The sequence below is a fragment of the Herpailurus yagouaroundi genome, unplaced genomic scaffold (genome assembly GCF_014898765.1).
Source record: "Herpailurus yagouaroundi ecotype Mexico unplaced genomic scaffold, PumYag 184, whole genome shotgun sequence".
Classification (NCBI taxonomy): Eukaryota; Metazoa; Chordata; class Mammalia; order Carnivora; family Felidae; genus Herpailurus; species Herpailurus yagouaroundi.
Window position 1 is genome coordinate 19,318,071 of NW_024412415.1, and position 25,556 is coordinate 19,343,626.

The following is a 25,556-nucleotide window of genomic DNA, read 5'->3' on the forward strand; positions in this document are numbered from 1 at the left end:
ATTCATGTGATAAATTCCCGGAAAAATAGTTCCAGGAAAGGATGTTTATCCTCACAGTTGCATCTGTATATGATTTCTTAATGGAAAATAATTTCTTTTCTTTAGTTGCCAAACCAAACTTCAAAGACATTAAGTGAAAATAAGAATCCTAGGCTTGTTTCTGAATTTTTGAAGCCCTTGTTGACCACTTTATTTTCCACTAATGTTAACATTGGCTTTAGATTTTAGAATAACCCAGTTATAATAGTTTGCTTTATTTTATTTGATTTGATTCTCAGTGGCCAACGTTAAAAAAATATATTTGCTAAATTTTCTATATTATTGCTTTTCTTTTTAATTCATAAATACAATTTTGGTGAGTATCTGCTTCCAAAATGTGTTCTTCAGTACTTATAACAGGCCTGAATTTTTGATTTTAGAAGTACATTATTTGTGGATTTAAATGCATATTGTATTTCTAGAATTCCTAGAATTTTCACATCTGCTTATCAAATATTTATTAAGAATCTGAAAAAAAAATCTGTTAAATGTCTTGCACTGACCTAAGCATTGGAAATATAAGGGTGAGCACGTTATATTCTTTTCCAATCATGGAGCTCATAGTCTCATGGGAAGTAGACAAGAAACCAGGCAATGACAACTACAGGGCAGTCAGTGCAGTGACAGAAGTATAGGGTAGGCCACCCAACCTATTTCGGGGGAAGATAGAGTGCATCTCAGAGAATGTAATATTCCATTTGGAACATGAAGCTCTCAGGCAACAGTGGGAGAGGGGAAAGACTTTCAGGGAGGGGCTGTAGACTCCACAAGGCTGTCCTTTTCACCATTGTATCCTCAGAGGCTTGCTCAATGCTTGGCTCATGAGAGGCACTCAAAAAATTTTTAAGTAAATAAATGAGTGATGAAATAGCATGTGTGAAACCCGAGAGCCAAGTGGGGACAGGTCCTTTAGAGGAACCAAAAGGGCTTGGTTTGGCTGCATTGTAAAGTTTGAGGTGGGTGGGAGTGCACAAGATAGGACTAGAGAGGTATCCAGCAGCCAGGTAAAAATTATCCTTGTGAATCATTTAAATAATATGCACTTTACCCTAAAAGAAAAGGGAAGCCATGTGGGTTTAAAGAATTTTTTTAAGGATGCCTGGGTGGGTCAGTAGGTTAAGTGTGCAGGTCATGATCTCATGGCATATGGGTTCGAGCCTCTTGTCAAGCTCTGTGCTGACAGCTCAGAGCTTGGAGCCTGCTTCCAATTCTGTGTCTCCTGCTCTCTCTGCCCCTCCCCAACTCGTTCTCTCTCTCTGTCTCTCTCTGTCTCTGTCTCTCTCTCTCAAAAATAAACAAACATTAAAAAAAAGACTTTTTTAAAACACCACAAAAAAGTTTAAAAATAATAAAATAAATACTTTTTTTTCCTTTTCTGCATAAGAACTTGACCTTTGGTTAGCTCTAGCTGAATTCCCTTGGCAACTTGATAAAGGTTGAATGTTAATTACATCTCAGGGTGACATTACTGATCATAAAACTGGCCCCTTATTGGTAAACTGTATCTGGAGTATGAGGGACTATACATGAACCATAGAAGTGTTCATTATGATAACTTGAGGCTTCCCTGTGAGTGAACTTGGCAAGCCATGCCTAAGGAATTATTGCCAGAGTTATAAAGCTGGTTTGTGGGGTGACTCCCACAGTTGAGCCTCTGGACAACTGCAAGGAACCCCAGATGAGGAAGGCCCATTGCTGCCCTGAAGACAGCGGTGGTTCTTGATCTTTGTCCCTCTTAGTACACAAGGTGAGGTGTGGTGCATCATCCTCTTGTGAGTCTGAATGTTTGGTTGAGCCTAGAGAAGAAGGAGGGCACTAAACAACTGTAGGGTTGTAAATAGGAGAGTTAATATGAACAGATTTGTTTTTTATAGGACCACTTTAGCTGTTGGAAGCAATTTCCTCTAGGACATGTTACTCTAAGAGTACATTGGCCAAAATTAGTTATAGTCTTGCTGAAATAAGATGGAAGCTTACAAGAAGGGAGAAAAGAGAAAAAAGTTCCATCCTGTAAATTTCATCTAGACCTTGATGCTCTAAAGCCCACTAATTGGGATTTATAGGAATGCAAACTAGTTTCCATATCTTTTGTGTGTGTGGCTCCTCTGCCACTTTTTGGGGAAATATCAAACTTGACTGGCAAATGAGAGCATCTGGAGGGAAAGAGAAAACACTAAATGGCACCATTTAAAAAAAAAATCAGCAAATAATTGGGAAGAGTGAGGTTTGAATACTGTCTCACTCCTTAACTAGCTGTGTGACCTTAAGTAAGTCACTGGGCCTCTTTGATCTTCAAGTTTCTGGGCAGAAAAACAAAGGGCTTAGACTAAGTGACCTACAAAGAATCTGGACTCAAAGGTCCTGTGACTCCTATTATCTGAGTACCACTCATATGCTTTGTACTATACTAATCTCTAATCCCCTCCGTCTACCAAAAAAGACATTCAAAATCAAGTAAACACCAGATCCCTGTAACAGAAAGATCAAGGAGTAAGGGCCAGCAGCCGGAGTCAGTTCTTAGTCCAAAATAGAGTTGAGGACTCTGTTATTTTTCTACACCTGAATTTTACTCTGTGTAGCATGATGATCACCTCTATAGCTGAAGACCATTATTATGTGCTTTAGACTAAGACTGTGCTCTTTAGCCATCTTGAAGAAAGACATAAAAATCCAGTATAATTTAAGCCTGACATCTAAAGCAGATACGAAGTGAAAATAATTAATTTTAAAAAGCGCATCTCCAAGAGATCTAAGCACTTCCATATCTTAAGGGGACACTAAAATGTACTGACATATGGTTATGTGACATTAAAAATGCAAGGGAAACCTCCGTTTTTACAAAAAGTTTCAAATTAGGAATTTTAGTGAAAAGCATTGCGTTGTACTTCTAGGAAATCTCATCATGATCTCAGCGTAATAACCATTTGTAAAAGAACCCTTCACGGGGCCCATGCCAGGGAGCATTATTGGAAAATGGCCCGCTCCGACGACTTCCTGGAATTCCTCTCTGTGCAAGTCAGCAGCTTGCTTGGCACCAACTGGGCACTAAACTGAGACAGGACAAGTGTAAGGGTACACTCCTAGGTGACACAGTTTGTGGTTTATAGCTTGAGTCTTGAAACAAGGCAGCTAGACAACAGCTGAGGCTCTTCAAGCCACGAGGTCAGTCTTTATTTTTAATAAAACATAAAACTAAAAGTAGCCATTGAAAAAACAGAACAGGGGTCATTAGGCAAGTATGTGGCATTGCCACGCTGCAACATACTAGGTGCAGGGTGTACAGAAGAAATGACATAGCCTCTCCTCATGATGGTGTCCAGCGGTTTCCAACCTGCATTTCATAGAATCTCAGCATTTCTCAGAGGGAACTACATAATCATCGGATTCAAACCATCTTTTAAAATAAGTACCCTAGCTATTATTAAAGAATTGTGATTTTAAAAGGCAAATTTTATACTAATTTTTAATACACTTTGAAACTATAAACACATTGATTTATGCTGCCAAATAACGGTTTCTGTGCAGATCCAAGATTTATCTATGTACTTATATTTAAATTTATAAACGCACCATTGATTAAAGAGGTTGCGTGTGTGTTTCCATGTTTGTAGTAGGCAGTTTTACTCATGTAAAAACACACAAACAAGTGCTATTGAAGTACTAATCTGCTTACCAGGATGAATCATCTTTTTTCACTATAGTGTATCCAAAGCAATATACCTAATAAATTGGATGGGGAGACAAAAATTTTATATGACTATCCTCTACCCATCTTAATTTCAAATCTCATAATTCATTGAAATATCCTTGAACTAAGTGTTTAACTTTGTAATATGTAAATTATTATAAATTAAACTAATAAGATAACATTTGTCTATTTGATTGATTGCTTTATTTTTACAAAAGATTCAGATGCTTATGAAAGCTTTTAAACACCAACTTAGATCTTTTCTCAAATAACAACAAGAAACTAGTCATTGATAAAAATCTTTACATATGTTCATGCTTTACATAGGAGATAGAAGCTTATTAGTGAAGCTTGGCTTTATTTTTCTAATATTTTGCCAAGTTTTAATTACAGATAATTGCATATAAAGATCAAAAGAATATAATTTTCTTTATAGTGTAGAAATTACCTTGTAGTAACTCTGTGATATTTCAACAACTATGTATATGGGGAGAGCGTATTTTCTCTTTCTCCAGGAATCAAAAATGGAATATTTTGGAAATTGTGTTTTAAAAAAGCACTTCATACTAGAAAAAGCCTATGGAGTTTTAATTGACTTTTTCATATCTGATTTGATAAAATGAATGAATAATTTTGAATTTCTGCTGTACATTAAAAGAATATATTAAAAACACTAAAATCTATAATTATGGCTTGTAAATTTGGGAAAATGAAGATTGGGCATGGAGGAGACAGGGAAAATGAGACTACAGGCAATACCACGAGGAAGGGAAACCTGCCAGTTGTAATAAATAAGATGACTTATGATGCCTTCACCCTCTTCATATAGTTATAACTGGAGCATCTAAGTGCTTTATACCATTAGTCACTACTATATCAGTTTCATTTTTACATTTTTTCAGTGCCTTTTATACGTATGATTTATGCCTACAGAATAACTACAGAAACCATACATCCCTTACATACAGATTCCAGAAGAAGACAGAACTCAGCTAAGTAAACTTTTAAGTCCAGTCTGTAATGGTGTTATAAGACACATGGTTTTCCAGGAAAACATACTCCTGTAGCTTCCCCTTTTCACGTATGGACTTCATCCAGGGCGCTACTGCTTTCTTAAGCTATATTATGGTGGAATCTTATCCTTTATAATGTTTTGGAGAAAGCTGAGGGTGGCGCCTGCACAATTTGATTTGGTGTAAAAATACACACCAAATCTGATTTCTGTTACATTAAGGCGTTCTCTGACAAAATACACAGAACAAGAAATGAAGTGAATTGTGTTTTAGAAATATCTTGCAAGCTTGTTTCCCCGAATACCTGACCACTAATTTTTAAAAATGGATCAAAACCCACTTTAATTGAATATTTAATAGATGATTTAATGGTCAAGTTAAGATACATCTTAAATGCTAAATATAAAAATGATTTGTGTTTGCTTACTGGAAATATTTGTAATACAAGTAAACATATATAATAAACTAATATTTAAAGCAAATTTACTATGGAAGAAATGAAATGACTATCTTTAATTTATAAATATACTACATTCATCAAACTATATTTTTGACTAATAGTTGGCTTTTATAATATGAATATCATAACAGTAGATTACCATTAACAGTAGAAATAATTTAACTCATTTTTTAAAATGTGCAATATATTTTCCTCTAAAATGAGCCATTGGAAATATAAAAATGGTAATGTTCTCCTAGGGAAAGGCCTGAATTAATAAGCTAGAGGGAAACATATCAATTTTCATAAATAAATGAGCTTACTCTTTTATAAATTCCATTTCCACATGATGACCCATGATGTAGTACGATTTATAGAGAAGAATCTGAGATGTGCAAATTGGAGAATGTGATCTGGTCTAAGGCTGTTTTCTAATGAGTCATAACAACATAGCAAAGGTACTTAAGTCTGTCATGCTCTGGTTTTCCTCTCACTGAAATCGTCAAAGGCTCACCTCATTTGACATCTGCTAAGAGAAATAAAAATACATGCCAAAACCTTTTGAAAAACGTAAGGTGTTATTTAAGTCTAGGAAAATCATGCTAATAGTTTGAAAATAATCCAGCTAATTTTTTTTGTTTCTAAAAATAATGTTCAAATAGATATTTGGGGGGTCCTGAAATGGCCATTTATTCACAGTATAATGTAAATAGACTTTAGCTAATTTAGAGAGCTTGAAATGTGTGATCCCTAAGAAAATTCCAAAAACTCCTTTGTATCTCTCAATATTAAACACAGACACCTTATGTTATCTGAGTTGTACTATTACATAGATTCCCCTGACATCTTTACTACAGAAAAAAAGGACAATTAAAACTTTCTATTCCCTCCAGTATTACAAGAACAGACAAATGTTAACAGGTATGTTACTGATTCACACAGGTGTGAGTAGGCCGTGCTGTACTGTGTTACAGGTATTTTGCCATTACCTTCTGAAACACTGTTTCATAGTGCAGGGTATGTCATATAAAAAATAAATGATACTTCCCAATCTCAGCAGTTTGAAAGAAACATAAATCAATGGTGTAAGGGAAGCAGGTGATGTAATGACTCTAGACTTAAGTAGATGGCTTGAAGAGATGGATCATGAAGCTTAACCTTTGAAATTATTCATTGGATATTAATATAAACACATGGAAAAGCACATTTCAAAGTTACCTTGCTTTGCTAAAATTCTATCCATTAAATCAAGAGTTTTTAAATGGTAAAAAGAAATAACACATCCTATTCCTGGAAACTGTCTAATAGCAAACACTTAATAAGCCTGGTCTTACTTAATGTTTTAGTTAAGGATGTTTGTAGAAAAGGAGGTCAATAATGTCTACATAAATCCACATACATGAAAAAAAAATGGATGGTGAAACCCAAACTTGTCAATAAATGGTAATGATACAAATGCATCCAAAAGAGATGAGAAATCAGACCAAATTTTAATGCATAAAAATTGGGAAAAAAATAAGAACTGATTTAAGGAGGGTGGAGATTGAGATAATGGTCATATATAAAGGAAGATAAATACCTTTAAATTAGCAACAAGAACGATAGCAACTCAGGAGGTGTTACTGATGGGATCTGGACTCTGATGATCCTGATTGACATTTAGTGTTTGGTGTAAAAGCATGGAGGCAAAATTTCCCTTTGTAATGTGAACATACCCTCTTTCTCCATGTGAGACATGAAGCACTCATGTTCCACCTCAGTAACCTAGCTTCATGAAGAGGCAATAAAAAGTTAAGAAAAGTAAGTTCTGCTTTACAAATAAAATTCTAAACAGAAACACGGGGTTTCTTTCTATCTCCTGCTTTACTCACTCTCTACTTTACACTAAAACATCTCACTTCTCCTCTTAAAAGAATTTTTAATGCTTCCCTTTATCTTTGAGGAAAAAGCCCCATACCAGAACCTTTACATTCTAGGTGCCTCAGCTTCCGAATCCAAACCAGAGCATCCTCATTTCCTGTTATCTTGTGAACACCAAATTTATCCCCATTTCCTCTGTGTTGTCCTCATGTTAAATATTTTGCCTGAGATATCCTCCAACAAGCTTCTTCTCAATGGTGTTACTTGGGTCCTTCCAGAAGCAGATGTTAAGATGGAGTTAGGAATGCAAAAGGTTTATTGGAGATTAAGACTTGTGAAAGAAAAAAAAAGGGGGAGAGGCAAAAGCAGAATTGGGTAAGGAGTTCTCTATTCACTATGCAGATCTGACAAAAGTCTCCTTCATCCCAGTGGAAACTCCAAAGCAAAGACTGGCTGTTGGAGGAGGTCTGTTTGGACTAAAAATGGCTAGGCTCTTGTACCACTACTTTCCTCAGTCATTGTCCCAAGAAGAGTACCACGTCTGTTCCAAAATGGGGATGGATCCTGGAGATGCCAATAGCTGGAAGCTGTCAACTAGCCACATTCTTCACAGCTGGACAAGTAGACCTTTCTAGTAGAGTGATCTAGGCAGTTCATCTCTCCATGTCTGCAACACTGCTATTCTCCAAAGCACATGTGAATGTCTACTCCTGTGCAAAACCTACAAAAAAATCATCCTCAGGCACCTGGCGGCTCTCCATGCTTGCACAATAATGGGAACTTTAGTATCTCACACCACATCATGGTCTCACTATGTTTACAGGGCTTTGCCTTTTGGAAAGTAGAAACTGCATCATAGTCTGCTCAGATTCCTAGTAGATAGCTTGAGAAACACAATTCCTATCATATAACATATTCAAAAGAGACAGATCAAATTGATGAATGGATGGATGGACTGATCCAATTGGTTATTCCCTACTTTGGTGCAGAGACACCAAGGGATATATCTTGTATATGTCAAGAGATATGAGCATTTCAAAATATAATTTTAATATACTTTAAGTATTAATGGCATGGATGAGACACATTAAAAATTACTATATTCTAAGCCAAGGTTTTGGAATTATGTTCCTTATCATTTAAATGAACTTATGTATCTTTTTTCAACCATTTTTCTCATTTCCAGTTTTCTCAATTTACAAATTAGGAAATAGTTCATTTAGTTTAGTTTAGTTTAGTTTTTTTTTTTTAATTTTTAAGTAGCCTCTGTGCCCAACATGGATGGGGCTTGAACTCATGACCCCGAGATCAAGAGTCATATGCTCCACTGACTGAGCCAGCCAGGTGCTTCCAGTTTATCGAATTATTAAATTCTAAGATAAACCAGTTTTATTCTGTATTGTAAAATAATTTCAATTGAAAATTTTGGATTTTTCTTCGATGACTTCCATGGAGTATGCTTAGTAGCTTAGTAAGACACATTTTTCATTTAATCAGCCAACAAATTGACTCTATGCCAGGCCTGGAACTAAGCTTGTAGGACATATAGATAAAAGTGAAAAAATAGGACAAGAAAATCTTTTTCTAATGGAAGAGACAATTGCAATAAGATAATATACTACATAGCCTGGGAAGTGCTATGACAGAAGTATACACACAGTGGGTGGAACACAGAGGAAGTAACAAACACGGGAGATCCAAGAAAGGAACTCCTTGAATTAGTTGGAGGTTACTAATTAGATTTTTATCTCTCTGTGCATAAAAGAGGGGAGGGGCAGAAACAAGGAAAGCCTCAGAATGTAGAAGAATCAATCCCTTTCCTGAAGTCAGTAGTTCTCAGCAGGGTTGGTACTGCCCCCCTGGGGGAAGGCTTTGGAAACTGCTGGGCCAAGGAACACCAGTTTTCCCCAATGATTATGGAGACGCTGGCATTTAGTGGTCAGGGACTAGAAATGCCAGATGCCTTGCAGTGTTCAGGATAGTCCTTCACAGTGAAAAATTGTCCTGACATTTCACATGTTTTTCACATATTCCAATGGACATTTATGAAAGTAAAAGCCCTGTGTATAATTTCCTGAGCCCAGAATCTAACTAGTTTACACAGACCTTTCAAAGTTTTAATATACCCCCAAATTTTTAAGAAGGCCTTTAACCCTGTATAAGAAGTGGCCAAATTTTTCTGCTGCTGTTGTCCATATCTTTGCCAATAAAATCCATTTGAACACCCACGTCACTGACAGCACTACCACATGTGTGTGGGAGTCTGCATTAACAGCAATGGGATGTGTCCAGGCCAGCATTTTTATTATATATTTTAGTGTGGTCATGCCCAAACTTTTACCTACTGAGATCCATATTATTTCATTATAAATTACTTATTCTTTTGATTTTTCCTTTAAACTGTAGAGCGGTCATATTACTTAAGAACTTCATTTAGGCTTATAAGGGGGCATCACATACTATTGGCTATGTAGTCTGTGCTAGGATTGAGAGAGTTGAAAACCATAATACTTAAACTTTTTCTAAGATTCCAAAACCGACCTCATTCAGATGAAAAGAAACACAGGAGGCTGGAAAAATGTCCACCATTACCATGCTCTTACGTATATCGCTAGGGAGTGCTTTTATGTTGCCCCCAGATAAGCAGGGCTGCCTGGCTGGCAGACAGGTGTTCCAGAATAGATATAAAAGGCCCATGTTCACCTGTAATGGGTAAAAGATTTTTTTTAAAAAAGGTAACAACTCTTCTTTGAACTGTCTCCATTTCTTGTAGCTTATTATTGAAAATGAAGTACTCTGCCTTGTTTTTTTTGTTTGTTTGTTTGCCTTCAAACATCTGTCAGCATTATTTTTTTCTGGTGGCTCTCTAGACAGATAAATTACTCTTAAACTGAATAGATAAATTTGAAGAAATGCCTCTGAATTAACACTTTAGGAAAAAAAATCATCCCTATAATGATCTTTTCCATTCTCTTCCTACCTAGAGACCATTAACATATTGTTTAGCATTTCTTCCATTCTGCCTTATAGACTAGTTCTTTAAAATTTTTTTTCAACGCTTTTTATTTATTTTTGGGACAGAGAGAGACAGAGCATGAACGGGGGAGGGGCAGAGAGAGAGGGAGACACAGAATCGGAAACAGGCTCCAGGCTCCGAGCCATCAGCCCAGAGCCCGACGCGGGGCTCGAACTCACGGACCGCGAGATCGTGACCTGGCTGAAGTCGGACGCTTAACCGACTGCGCCACCCAGGCGCCCCTAGACTAGTTCTTTAATACATGTCTGCCACTGTCATTTATCATTCATCTGCTCACTCAGGCAACAAACATTTAATGAGCACCCATCGTGCCCCACGTGGTATATTAGCAGCTAGGAGCACAAGATTAATAAGTTCCAACTTTTGCCCTCAAGGAGTTTAGAGAGGTGGGAAAGAAAGCAAATAACAAACAATTAGAGTGCCAGATGATATACACTATTTTAGAAGGATATACAAGACGTGTAAAAAGTGATGTAATTGAAAATTCCAGTACCTTCCATTGAACTTTAGATATAGTAAGTACTAAATGAGAGATTTTGTGTGAAATTAATTCAAATTGTTCCAAGACTAAAAATTGGACAGATACACTGATGAGTTAAAATGGAAAATAAAGCTCCTGCCAGAATGTCACAATGATATTCTTATTGAATGGGATATTCCAATGGCATGTGGAGATGAATGGATCATTTTTTTTTTCTTCAGACACCATTCTTCAGCCAGATTGTCTTGGCATGTGCCAGACACTGTGCTATCTGCTGAGAATACAAAGCTGAATAAATCCCTGCTTTTTATCTCAAGGAGTTTAGTTGTACCGAAATTTCTAGAACTAGGGATGCACATCCATATTGGCTAAAGGGATTGGATTTGATGGAGGAACTAATATCACACCAAGTCCCAGGCTCAGGGATCAAATCAATGGGGAGGAGGCTGACCCGGTTGAGCAGGTTGTAAATAGAATTCCTAGTTAGCAGCATAAGGGCTACCGGCTACAAGAGATCACGAATGAGCCAGAAGTCCAGAGAGAGGCAGATAAGTCAGAACCCAGCCTGTGAATCCAAATACTGAGGAAATAGTGTTTGATGCAGCAGTTCCTTAAATAGTCTCATGGAGAAGGTATAGCAGCATGAGGAATAAGAAGACAAGTTTTAGGCAAGGCTTGGGGCTCTCTAAAAATATCAGATGATTGAAATTAGATCATGACAAAATGACTAGTGACAAGCCAAACAATAAGCCATAAGGAAAGAGAAGATTTCTGGATGGTTACAAACTAGATCCATTCATGTGTCTATTTTTAAATTTTTGCAACCTGCTGTGTATAACGTACGGTCCTAGGATGATGATGCTTAGAAAACACAATTTCAGTGAATATTCAAGACTTTGTATATCTGGCTGCTAAAGAAATGCAATCAGCTGATTTTCCTTGTTTCCTCTTTCTCTCACTAATTAGAAGTTGGCTGAATCTTTAGTGCAAGCTTTTCCATGGCCCATCCATTTATCTATCCACTCAATAAATACTTATTACCAGCTACTAGGTAAAGGACCATCCAAGGGGATGGGAGGAAAAAAGATAAATAGACCCGACCTCTGTCCTTGAGGGGTCAGCTTTGGGAGACCAGTCTGAGCTCCGGAGAACAATAGTACAAAACACATCGATTTCAGCGACAGAATCTAGATCACTTTTTCTTTGTCAATAAATTTAAATGGGTATGCAGACAATAATCAATAAAGTGGTGCCTGCACAACTGTTACCAAGGAAATATTTAAGTCAATTCCTTGATGCTACTGTCTCTGTGCAGTCGGGCCAGGTTTGCATTCTGATTGCTCATGAGGAAAAAAGACGATGAAATACTCTAGTTCATATGCCAAGATGAAAATCATCAATCTCAATCTCTGTGAAAGATGAAACTACTTTTGGAAAAAGAACAGTGAACTCTATCAGTCTTTCTAAGGCAATGCAATCTTTAAGATGATACAGAGAGGGCAGACACAGTGGAGAAGTTCATAAGAATTTATATGTGGGAAAAGGGAAGTGATGAAATTTCTCCATCAATTTTACAGGAAGCTAAAAATAATACAGGACATATATTAAACCCAAATGACAACCATGTTTTTTGAAAGGTATGTAATGTATTCTAGGTGCTAAATAATTTAATTGCTTATCACAAATAAATTCATCTTCATCTAACATATGAATACCTTGATATTTATGTAAGATTTTCTATTACATAATTCAAATTAATCTATAAAAATGAAATTTTATATTTCCTCTTCTCCTCCTCCCCTAACTGCCAACCCATACCCTTTTCAACTAATATGTTTATGCCAATTTTTTTTTTAATATTTTACTTTTAAGTAATCGCTACACCCAACGTGGGGCTTGAACTACAACCCCAAGATCAAGAGTTGCATGTTCTACTGACTGAGCCAGCCAGGAGTCCCTGTATATGCTAATTTTTTTTTCTAGCATTTACCAGTTGGCATTTCTAGTTCCCAGATATAAAACCTTCTGTTTTTTAACCACTAAAACTTATGTAAATTTATATTCCAAATGGAAGTCTTTAGCATTAAGTATGTCTTTAATGGAATAGCTTAGAGTGCCATACCCAAAGGTTAGTAGAAATTAGGTGTTTTGTATTTTCTGATGAATTTCTTCATGAGATTCTTCCCATGTTGTTTTGCCAAATATCTGCCCCAACCCAGGTAATACCTATCTCTATAACTGTCCTACAGGAAGCACTTGGTAAATACTTGCCAAGTTTAGAGGCGGTGAAGGAGAATTGTGGTTAATTGGGACAAAGAGCCTACATTTTGAAACCAGACTGCTTGGTTTTGACTCCTGGTTCTGTCATTTGCAGGTAATGAGAACTTGAGCAAGATATTTAACTTCTTTGTATATTTTTTTCATCAGTAAAATGGGGATAATGATACTACCTCTCCCCACAGAACTGTTGCCTGGATCAGATAATTTAAGGTATGTGAAGCACTAAGAACACAGTAAGCTATTAATGTTAGTTGTTCGTCATGTCATTATTATTGTCCTTATTCTGGAAGGCTGAGACTTAGAAAAGGAAGGCATTGGCACAGTGTGATTCAAAGAGGACACAGATGTTTTCCAAAGCAGAAATTAAAGGCCTGTGGGTTTCTCTCTGATGTCCAGGCTCCTCATTCACACATGTATTAATCAGATGATTCTTGGGAGGAAGAAAAAGGCATACGTGTCTCTAGTACTCTTAGCAAACAGCTACCATCTCCCACTCCAACTTTTGACTTGGTTAAATCATGTTCATCTTTCAGGTCTTGGATTAGGCATCTTTTTTTTTTCTAAGAAACCTTTAAAACCTCAAAGACTGGGTTTGAGGCCTCTCTGATGTGCTCCTGCAGGCTCCTGTGGCCTTGGACACACTTCATGGCTACCCTGATGTTAGTTTGTGTCTTCAACTGGAGATTTTCAATTGATTCACTGTGGCACCCCTTACTCTTGGATCGGTACATAGAGGCATAGAGGAGTGATACAGAGGAGATATGCATGGAAGCTTTATTCAAAGTTTTGGAGACAGCACAGTGTGCCATGTGGAATATCAGGTTACCCACCCTGAATAAGCAAAAGCTTATCACATCTGCCTTCTTCGCCTAATCCACCCAAGGGCTATGGTTGGGGTACTTTCATGCAGAAAATAACAAGGAGGATCTCTGAAGCATTTATTTAATATATTAAATAAATATATTATATATGCATATATATATGCCTTTTATTATATATGCATACATATGCTTGTTTATGAATAATATACATGCTATTAGTATATCAACATTATGTGTATTATACGAAATACACAAAACTATAAATTTCAAAAAGAAGTCTTTAACACACACACAGCGCACACACACACACACACACACACACACACACACACACACACACCTCCTGATAGAGCTTAAGATAAACTTGGCAATGCCACTTACATCTTATTTGCTTAAGCTTGCACTACCAGTATTATCTTCAGTCCATGGTTTCTTGGCAAGAAATTCTTGTCCATTTTCTGAGGGTTAGTTTAGTTAATACTAGAAAATAAAATCTGTGGGTCATCTAGGCAGGGACACTTAAAACTGAACACAGTAGGGACAGCCTTCTGTAAAGTAGGTCTTCCACTCTTCCTTCAGCACACCTGGAATACCACTTGTGAGTGACACTGCACTACCTGACATAAGAGTCAAGTCAGGATACCCAAGTCAACCCATATATCAAATATTTTTTGTTTGAAAAAAACTTAAGTATAGACTTTCATGATCTTATTCATCTGTATCTAACCCATCAGCAAATACTGTAAGTTACACTTCAATATACATTCATAATCTGATCACTTCTTCATCCAAGCCACCATATTTGTTCCAAGCTGCCATCATCTAGGTTATCATAATGGCCTCCCAACTGGTCTCCTTGCTTCTCTCCTTGGTCCTTGAACTGGAGACAACATTAAAAATATGTGTCCTTTGTTTGCTCAAATTGTTTCCTATCTCTCTCAGAGAGAAAGCCTAAGACCTTACTATGACACCCAAGGCCTTCAATGATATATCTCCCATTACATTTCTGCTTCTTGCTTATGCTCATCACACAGACCTATCCTAAATGGCTTCTGTAGCCTTAAAGAGGAATGCATTGGCCTTCTCACTTAGCCTGGGGAGTTCACAGAGGGTGGAAGTTGCATTTGCTATTAATAAAGGTAGTCAAGAGGCGCCTGGGTGGCTCAGTTGTTTGAGCATCAGACTTTGGCTCAGGTCATGATCTTGTGGTTCGTGGGGTCAAGCCTGGCATCTGGTTCTGTGCTGACAGCTTAGAGCCTGGAGCCTGTGTCTCCTTCTTTCTCTGCCCCTCCCCCACTCACGCTCTGTCTCTTTGTCTCAAAAATAAATATTAAAAAAAAATTTTAATAAAATGAAATAAAGAAAGTCAAGAAAGTTTCCCTGTGAGGTAGTCAACTCTATTTCAAAGCCTTTCCACTACTAGACAGATTTCCTTCTGCGAAATTCAAAAGGCAGAAGGAAACCTGTCCTGATCCAGTCCTTTTGCTGATGGCCACTAGGACTAGAAAACTTTTCTGTTGAATTTATTTACCTTTATTTACCACAAATGCATGGTTTTATTTAAACAAAGAACACATTTTCATTATTTAATTTTGTAGATAAGTCTTTGAAAATGATGCATGTAGTAAAGATTATTTGCAATACCCATATTTGATGCATCATTTTCACAACCACACAGTTTAACATAAATTTAAATTCAGCCAATAATTTCCAAGTGGCAGTTTTATCTACAAAGCCTCCATTTCTATTTCAACCAATTTATTTGATGGAACAATTTAGAGCACTTGTTTCGACTGATCCAGATAACATTAAGAACAATAAAAGGAAATAACTTTCAAATGCATTTTAATAATAGAAACCATTGCTGTTTTTAAAGCAATGAATCTTAGTTTCAAATGTGAGTGTTAATTCTGCAAATTCCTATTAGACAGATTAAGGAGGAGAGCAATGTAACTGTTATAAAATGTAAACCCAGATAAAATCCAGCACTCTCCCATAAAATACTGATACACAAATATTAATATCTCAAGTAAAATACATGCTGTGAAATATAACAAGTGAAAACACTGAAAATAAATAAGATACAAAATTGTAAAGTTCAAACACACATTATACTTCAGTTCTCACTTCACTTGATTTCCATTGCTTTGTAGATGCATCTCATGTTCAAATAGTTCAAGAAACCTGGTGATTTTCTTTATTATGAGGGCTGAGATGGCAATGATTGAACAATCTGCATTTTCTTTGGTAATAGAAAGTATGATTTATGAGAGGAGAATAAAAATCTAAGAAAACCATTCAATAAATTATTTAATTTTCAGATCATGCTGATTTAGAGCAAATTTCCTTCATGCTGCCAGTATGGAAAATGCAGTTGACTGGATTAGAACACAGTGTTTAAGAGAATATCTGGGTTTGCCTCCCCGTTTTTATTTTGTGATTCTAGACAAGGCACATAAACTCTTTTAAGCCCCACTTCATCCAGTTTTGAACAATGGGATCATAATATGAACAATGTCTCAAAGTACAAGATACACACCACCAGTGGCATTCAAGAAAGCTGGCATAGTGATAGACTTTTTTACAAATACTATTTATTTTAATGTGTCTGCGAAAGATACATAATTAATATGTCAAAAAACATACAGAGGTAATTTTTCAAGATAAGCCTAGGTAGCACCATGGGAATCTCTCTTTTTCAGTGAGTAGTTTCTTTTCAGAGCTACTCAGAAACTTCATTTCCCTGAACATGGACACTTAAAAAAATGTAAAACTGTTTACATAAATGTCTCAAATCTTGGAAAGAGAGACAGGGTTCATGTGAATTAGGTGAGAATTAAAGGAAAAAGTGAGTTAACATTCATAAAGTACTTAGCATAGTGTTGGAGTGTATTAAGAAAACAATAATTGTTGCTATTTTTCCTTATAATATATTATTGCCATATTGCTATAATGCTAATAAACTCAATATACCCCACTTTGGCATAAAAGAAGTTTATGAATATCTGTTCATAAGAAGGGCATCATCTGTTAATTTCCAAATGATTTACAAATAAGATGCATTAAGAAATCAAAAAACCAAGAAAGAATAAAAGAAATGGGGGGGGGGGGCAGTTGGATGGGAGCTCACAGAGGACAAATGAGCAAGGACCTGAAAATAAAACAACATAAATCATTTATCATAAGAATATTTGGTGATAGGTGTGGTGACACTGGGTCAAAGTAAATCTGCCTATAAAATTCAAGGAATAATCACACCTGGTGAGTAGTTACTACATCATTTCCTTTTCCTTAACCTTTGAATTAGAATATCTGAAATAAATAAAATAGCTTTTTCCTTACCTATTTTTAAAATTCCAACAAGTAATGTATTATATACCACATAATAAAGGTCCAAAACTTTTCTTGTAATTTGACTAAGTTCCTCTGAATATTTTAAAACATAGGTGTTTTGTTTTGTTTTGTTTTGTTTTGTTTTGTTTTGTTTTGTTCCAAAAAGAGAGAAAGAAAGGGAATGTTAATACCCAACATAATATTGCTTGGAAATGTTCCTCTTCAATGCATGTTATATGTTTCCATTAATTTCAATCATGGTTAGTATTTTCCAACAGACCCTATTTCCCAAGAAGATACATGCTCAGCATTTTGGTAATGTCTTATTTCTTTTAAATAAAACTTCCAAATTTCATCCACCAATTATCACAAACTAACTCTAATTTTTTTTTAACATTGGCAAAGGATCATTCAATAATGATCAATAATATCTTAGATATTAAGATAGTTAATTATCTAACTTAAATTCCAGATGTCTTCAGTCATAATAAGACTAAATTCCATAGTATATTTCCAATACCCAAGAATTAGTTGGGGACAGAACAGGGCCCAATCTAGTGAAACTTCAAATAATGGATAAGCTATGTGACAGCAAAACTTATCAAAAGTTTGACCTTGATAACCTGCCATGAATTTCTCAACAAGAAAAGAGGGCTATGGGCCAAAGGATAAGTTAGACAGTCAAACTTAGGGATAAAGCATATAAATGCCACATAATGACAGTTAACACATGATGAATGATACTAGCTGTCTTTGGGGAGTTGGAAGAAATGTATTAATGACCCTGTGGGTGCTTGCCGAATGAATCAAGAACCCACATGCACTCACTGAAAATTAATTTAGAAAGGAATTTTTCTCTTCTTGCTTGAAAGGTGTAATACAACTACAATTATGTGATATGATCAAAAAGGAGCTCCTGCAACTGGGTGAATTTATCAGATAATTAAAACTAATTTCTGGACAACAGACAAACAAATGACTTGAAATTGCCATTGAGCTTTTTCAAATTGCTTATTGAATTGACCATCCTCAGTGCCTGTCTTGGCATTAGGAAATATTCTATCTATTTTGATATTTGGCCTTCCAGAAGAAGCCTCTCTCTGCTACATATCCTCTCTCACTACATAATGCTATCCAATCAGTAATCTTATAAAAATAATAAGAACTAAATGTAATATATTTTTAAGAATGACACCTGTCCTAGGATTTAACATTTTAAATATGGTACCATTTCTCTGAGTCCCAAATGAATAAAAAGAAAATCTCTTTTTGAAAGCTAAAAGAAATACCTAATAATTTTTAATAACCTGGAACAAGTAAATTTGTAATGTGTTTTCCCTGAAAAAATATATATATTTGATCATAAATTAATTTGTTAAGCAAAAGCTTACTAAGTGAGTTTGAAAATTATATTTTTACTTTTAAAAATTGCTTTTTATTTATTTTTTTAAGCCACAGTGAATGGACTGAAAAATCAGGTAACATTTTGCAGCAGAAATTGAGATTCAATTGCTATCCATGAACCATACACATTATCATCATGAAGTTACAATGACAAAATTTGTTATAAAATCAAGTGGTCCACCTATCAATGAGTTTAATTTCAGTTTGTACTACATTTCTTATTTTTAGAAAAGGAAAAGAAACCAGGCACATGGCTATTATCAAGGTATCAAATGAAAACAAATTTAGATCCATTACTATCAAGGTATTCTTAAAATGTATATCCCATTAAGCCAATAGTGTTAATCCTGTTTTCATTTTTAATTACTTCATTTAAAAACATTTTAATAAACAATATAAATTTTTGTTCTGGGAAGTATTTATTGATTATAACAGAATTTAGAAATTTTTTAGAAACCTGAGAATTATAAGAAGAAATTGATAGCAGAATAGGTCAGAAGCAGGGCACTTGGCTCGGTCTTTGCAGAAATGATATATTGTGAACTCATATTCTCAATGCGCTCTAAGTAGTAGAAAAGTTCTGATGAAAGTGCATGTCCATAAATTTTGCACTTACTTTGCAGAGGCAAGGTGTCTGTAGTACAGTGTAACTCTACCTCCTCCCGGGTCCATTCCGTCTCCTGCAGAATCTGTCTCATCTCACAGTGAACATCCTCTGTCATGGACACTGGTTGACTGTTGCCTGCTCTCTTACTCAAGGTCTTCATGTGCTGTTGAACTTCTGCCAAGAGAACAGCTTGTATTGCTTCAGTTACCTATAAAGATTTTTTTAAATATATTTTTTAATATTATTACAAATGCTTGGGGTCTTATATAAAACTGACTTAAATAGGTTTCACATAAATTGTAATGCTCCATTCCACTACAATTAGCCTCTGAAACCATTGAAATGCAGATACTAAGCACTGGAACCCAAACGGTCACCCTTCAGCAAACATAAGAGATTCTGGATCCTGAGAAACTTAACAGAAGACCATGGGGGGAGCGGAAGGGGGGGAATACAGTTATAGAGAGGGAGGGAGGCAAACCATAAGAGACTCTTAAATATTGAGAACAAACTGAGGGCTGATGGGGGTGGGGGAAAGGGGAAAGTGGGTGATGGGCATTGAGGAGGGCACCTGTTGGGATGAGCAATGGGTGTTGTATGGAAACCAATTTGACAATAAATTATATTTAATATAAAAAAATAAAAATAAATTTTTTACACATTGTGAAAAAAATAAATTGCACAGATTTTTAATGGGAAAAAAAAAGAGATTCTGAAAGGAAAAGTTGGAAGCAGTTCTTTGTTTTTTCTCCTAAGGTATTTTCATTTCCACCAGAAGGCAAAGAAAATTAATGTGAATGTATTATACTGCTCTTAAAGACAAGTTTAGCTCCTCAAATAATGTCTAGCTCTAAAGCACTGTTTAGCTAAAAACACTTTAACTAGGTTTAATACAGAAAGCTAAAGGCAAGATTTTAAGAATAAATCTCACTAAACTGTGTATATGTGCACATGGTTTTGCACAGTTTAAAAATACTGCAAAGCTTGCCTTCCAGTTATTGTACATGTCCAGCGAAGGATCTTTGATTGGGTGAACCAGGAGGGGAATGCTTGTCACAGGGCATCTAATCCAATGTCTTCATTTTTTTCAATGGAAACCCTGAGACATGACATCCCAAGTTCCACAAAGATATGGTGGACAGGTCTTCTGACCCTTAATTCTGTATCCTTTGTAGTATATGTCCTCCCAAGGTTCTATACTCTTACTCCTCAGTAAAAAGCCAGCGACAATGTACCTTGGCCTCTTCCTGGCAAGATAGGAGACAAGGTCCAGCAGTTAGCTAGAACTCAAGGAAAGCCAAGAGCTGAGTCAGTGAGAGAATTGGAAGGACATCTCTGACCTAGGTGACCCTGGGACACTTTCCCATTATCTTCCTCTGGCTGACAGTTAAACCTTTCCTACAGCCACACCCCAATGCCTGCTCCTCTTCCCCTCAAAAGCCTGACCTCTGTCAAGATTACTCATCCACCATTGCCACTATCCCCTCTGCATTATCCCCAGTCTACCCACAGGATGCCTAGAGCTAGGGCTTTGGGACAGCACCAACTGAGCCTACTGATCTGGAGATGCCGACACCAAAAGCAGAAAAGGCATTCATCTAAATATTTGTTCAGTCTCTTGTAAGTGCTGTGGTAGCATGTGCTATCTCCAGGCTCCAGGGACACTCAGAGAACTTATGCTGATGGCAGATGTTCACTGAACTGCCATGGCAGGATAAAGGCACTTGACTTTTACATATAGGGAGCTACACAAAAGTCTCAGGGCAGCTTCCTGATCCCTGACCATCCCCCCCTGTTCTTGTCTCCTCAAATGCTCATACTCAAATGCTTGGTCCGGTTGTGGACAAAAAGGCTAATGACAGATGTGATTTTACTATTGCCTATCAAGGCTACTAATACTGCAGTATCTCCTGTCACAGTATAGCCTGTGACATGATGCTTGCTCATGTACATCATGTGACGAGATACTCAACATGGTGATAGCCATTGCACACCATGGTTTCAGCATGCAGTTCTGTATATCACAATACTGGTGAGCCATGGCTGTTAATATCTACCGTGTGATGAGATATATATGAACTATTAGATATGATATTTACTAACATATTATTCCATATTATATTAAGAGAACCATGCTTATTAGGTATGTCATATGATGGGACAGACAATTATTGATGAACAGTTTTACATCACTGAATTTATTTCGTTTTAACTCTGTCACACATTTTATTTGACAGCACTGCCTCCAAGATGTGGCAGAAAGAGCTCTGAATCAGAAATGAGAAAGCCCGAGTTTCTGATCCAACTATGACAATTATCACAAAGGCAACTTTTGCCAAGTCATGTACTACTCTGGGACTTCATGTGCTCACTTATAAAACAAAGACTGTGATGGTGGGTGAGGCTATGATGAGAGCTTTCAATCACTGAAACCTGTATGGAATTTGCTTCTGTCTCCACCTATAAATCAGGAGGATACTGAAGGATATCCTGGAATAGATCTGGATTGTGGTCTGTGCTTCAGAATGGGCAGTTTGGCCACATGCTCCCATGGGATCATGTCTCCCTTCTCACACTGGGATTACCATCTCTGAGGCACTTACAATTGCAGTTAGAATGTCCTATACACTGGATATAATATCCTATCACAACTTGGGTCAATATTCTTTCCTAAAAATATACAGGGATGTATGCAATTTCACTGAATGTTCCTAATTACTTTATATAGATTTATATATCATGACCATATTTTTTAACTATTTAATTTGGGGGCTTTTTGACATATTTGTCACTACCAATGCATATTGCAAGAGTAAAGAGTATGAGTATCATTGAATAATAAGAGGAAGCATAAATAATCGAATAAAACATATTAAACCATAATCAGTAGGATACTCAGAACCATAAAACTTAAAAGTGAATACTGAATGGTGTACACCCAATTAGAAACAAACTCAAACACACACTTTGTGCTCAGTGTGAAATCAATACTCAGCATGCCTCCAATCCACAGACAGATGGTATATCTTATAAGCATGTAATAATGTTATCACAGTGGTGATATCTGTGTGTATCTGGTGTATATCTGGTATAGCTGTGTGTATCTGGTGTATATCTGGTATACAGTGGGTACTAAATAAATGCCAATGGAATTGAAATAGATTCTGCATTCAAAAGTAGAAAGTGTGGAAAGTAGGCTTTATTGATAATTTCTGTCTATCAATACTTAAATCCCTCTAGTATATAAATATAGTAGATACATTTTATAAATAGTAAAGACAGAATTTACTCCAACAAAATATAAAATTTTTAAACAACATTTTATGTAACTTTTTGATTTAAGTAATGAGAGAATTGAAAGCACTATGACTATAAAGCTGTCTTCTAAATGCATATAAATAATTTTCTCTGAAAAGACAGCTATGCAAAGTATTACACCTTTATGTACAGAGATTTAAGAGAAGGTTTACAAATCCACTGGCTGGAAAGAGACAACCACAAATCTGGGCCACATACTTATTTCTAGAAATACTCCTATGCCATAGGCAAGGTAAAAAATTTAATGGTTTTCTACTAAAACTTTGACTCATTAAAGTTCTGTAAAATAGCAGAGCATCATGAAGACTCGTAAGAGCCCCTGTGTCCTGCTTATGGTTCCAATGTCCAGATTTTCCACTATAAAACCATTTTCTCAACACTCAGGTTGACACTGAATTTTCATGTGTTTGCAGCAGCTCCTGGAAAAGTAATACTCCCCAGAGGCCTGGATGTATGATTTCCCCACTGGTGTTATATTATAAAATCCAGAAAATTTAGAGAAGTATCAGCAAATTAGCAACTCTAAAACCTAACTGTTGCTTTTCCAGGATTTCTTTCTTTTTTAACAAAATTTTTAAATTTAATTATTTTATTTGAGAGAGAGAGAGAACATGAGTGGGATAAAGGGGCAGGAGGAAATAGAGAGAGAGAGAGAGAGAAAGAGAATCTCAAGCATAAAATAAATAATCAACAATTAAACCTATATCCCCGGGTTATTTATCAGGTTAGTGGCAGAGTCAAGAGGAGAGCTTTGAAGCTTAGACTTCCTATAGAGTGAGTAATAAATGTTCTAGTAACATTTGTCGCACTGCCAAACTTTTACACAAGGTCATAGAATCATAGAACCTTAAAGGTCCATTAGTCCAAACTTGTCCAAACCCTATTAAAATTTACTTGAAGGTCAAATGAGCTATTAAAAATATCTTTAGTTAGAGCAATTCAGGATAAATTTTCTGTTGAATTCTTTTCCTTAAGGTTTTTTTCCCCTTGTTGAGGAATTGTTAGGCTGGGGGTAGGAGTGGAAATCTTATCTTTAACAGAGACTCTTAGTGTGGTTACTAATATGCTGGTAAAGTCAACATGTACTAATGTCTATTTGATTGTCACAGAGGCTTTTTGAATAGCTATCCATTCATTCATTAACTATTATTGACAGGCTGCTGTGACTACTGCTTTTCTGGGTATTGGTGAAGGAGGGGTGAGTGGGACACACCAAGTCCCTGCTCTCAGCAAGTTTCTAGAACAGCAAGAAGACAGAAGGTAAGCAAGCAAAAAAGCAAAGGGTATGATTTCCATTAAAAGCAATTGCAACAAAGAAAGTAAAAGTGGGTAATGTGATGGTGACTGGAGGGAAGCATGGGTGGGGAGGGTATGGTGACATTAGGTGGGTAATCAGGCAGGACTTCTCTGAGCAGTTGGCTTTTGAGCAAAGACCTGAATAATGAATGAAAAAATGAGAATTCCTGCCCAAGAGAACAGTCTTGAGGTGGGAATGAGCTTTCTGTATTTTTAAAATAAAATGGTAAATGTAGCTACTTAGAGCATCGGGGGAATGATGAGCAAAGAGGTTAGGTTAGTGGCAAATCATGTATAAACCTGTAGGCCACGGTAAGAAGTTTCAATAGCCATTCCAACTGTGTTTGTTTGGTTTTGTGGTGTCAACTCCACAGTGTGTTCTGAGTAACTTACTTGTTTTCCTATAACCAAGAATAAACACTTGTAATTGGAATTATTGCTATGCTTGTTTTGCAAATTTGACATTTCTTACGCTCATGAAGAATAAAGTTCCAATAAATATTCATCTAATCAATGCTCAGATTAGATTTATTGTACAATGTACAAAGCCACTTGGTAAGATTTTAGGATCCCCAAAAGCCTTAAAAGAGATGGAAGGGCTTAAATTGGGCCGTGAGGAAACCAGCTCTCTAAAGCAGCTTACAGATGAGGACTCTCAAGATAGAAAAATGATGCCTAAGTACACACACCAAATTCTCAAGCTGAGGGACTTTTTTGTCATGGCACAGTTTGAAATCAAATAATAGACAATTCTGCCACAATATGACACTTCAATAGGCAATAAGTTACCTGTAACAACAGGAACATCCCCTCCTCAGGCCCCTCTATTCATACCTCCTCACCTGGTGCATCCTTGCATATGTCTTTTTCCACTTTTTCCCTCAATTATTAGTCTCTGTGTTAGTCCTGTTAAATGAAGTGCCTGGGAGGAAATATTTTGTGAGGAGAGCAGTACCCATTTACTGGTTCTCTCAGGTTAAGAGGAGTATGAATGAACCACTCATTGGATAGAAAGGAATAGCAAGGAACTCTTCTAATAACTTCAGGAACATGCACTATATCATACCTGCACAGACTGGTCTCTCCAACAGGAAATTAGCTTCAAAAGTGAAATGTCAGCTTCAGGTATATGGGATTCACTTTTACCTAGAAATACATAGAATACATTTTATAACTTGAGAGTATTAAAAAATGGATGCTACCCAATGATCTTCAATCCTGGCTGCATGTTAGAATCGCCTGGGAAGGGGCGCCTGGGTGGCGCAGTTGGTTAAGCGTCCGACTTCAGCCAGGTCACGATCTCACGGTCCGTGAGTTGGAGCCCCGCGTCGGGCTCTGGGCTGATGGCTCAGAGCCTGGAGCCTGTTTCCGATTCTGTGTCTCCCTCTCTCTCTGCCCCTCCCCCGTTCATGCTCTGTCTCTCTCTGTCCCAAAAATAAATAAACGTTGAAAAAAAAAAATTAAAAAAAAAAAATCGCCTGGGAAACATTTTTTTCCACAAACACCAATGTCCAGGCTCCATCTTTCAGAGATTCTGATTTTAGGTCCCAGGGGGGAGGGAAAGGCAAGCATTGGTACTTTGTAAAAGTACCTCAGATGATTTTCATGTATAACCAGAGTCAAGAACCATTTATTAATTTATATGTATTTCTTTTTTTATTTTTTTTATTTTTTTTTATTTTATGTTTATTTATTTATTTATTTATTTATTTATTTATTTATTTATTTATTTTTATATATGAAATTTATTGTCAAATTGGTTTCCATACAACACCCAGTGCTCATCCCAAAAGGTGCCCTCCTCAATACCCATCACCCACCCTCTCCTCCCTCCCACCCCCCATCAACCCTCAGTTTGCTCTCAGTTCTCAACAGTCTCTTATGCTTTGGCTCTCTCCCACTCTAACCTCTTTTTTTTTTTTTTTTTTTTTTCCTTCCCC

General features: G+C 36.4%; 1 protein-coding gene across 4 annotated transcripts in view; it reads right to left on the reverse strand.

Annotated features, from left to right (window-relative positions):
* The window catches only part of WDR72 (WD repeat domain 72), a 206,744-nt gene that overhangs the window by 60,601 nt on the left and 120,587 nt on the right, over positions 1-25,556 (reverse strand). For all 4 annotated transcript variants that reach the window (XM_040492729.1, XM_040492730.1, XM_040492727.1 and 1 more), the window contains exons 16-17: positions 24,683-24,762; positions 19,012-19,210 (exon numbers count right to left, since the gene is read on the reverse strand). In XM_040492729.1, the coding sequence (XP_040348663.1) occupies positions 19,012-19,210; positions 24,683-24,762 (279 nt within the window). The remainder of the gene's footprint in view (positions 1-19,011; positions 19,211-24,682; positions 24,763-25,556) is intronic.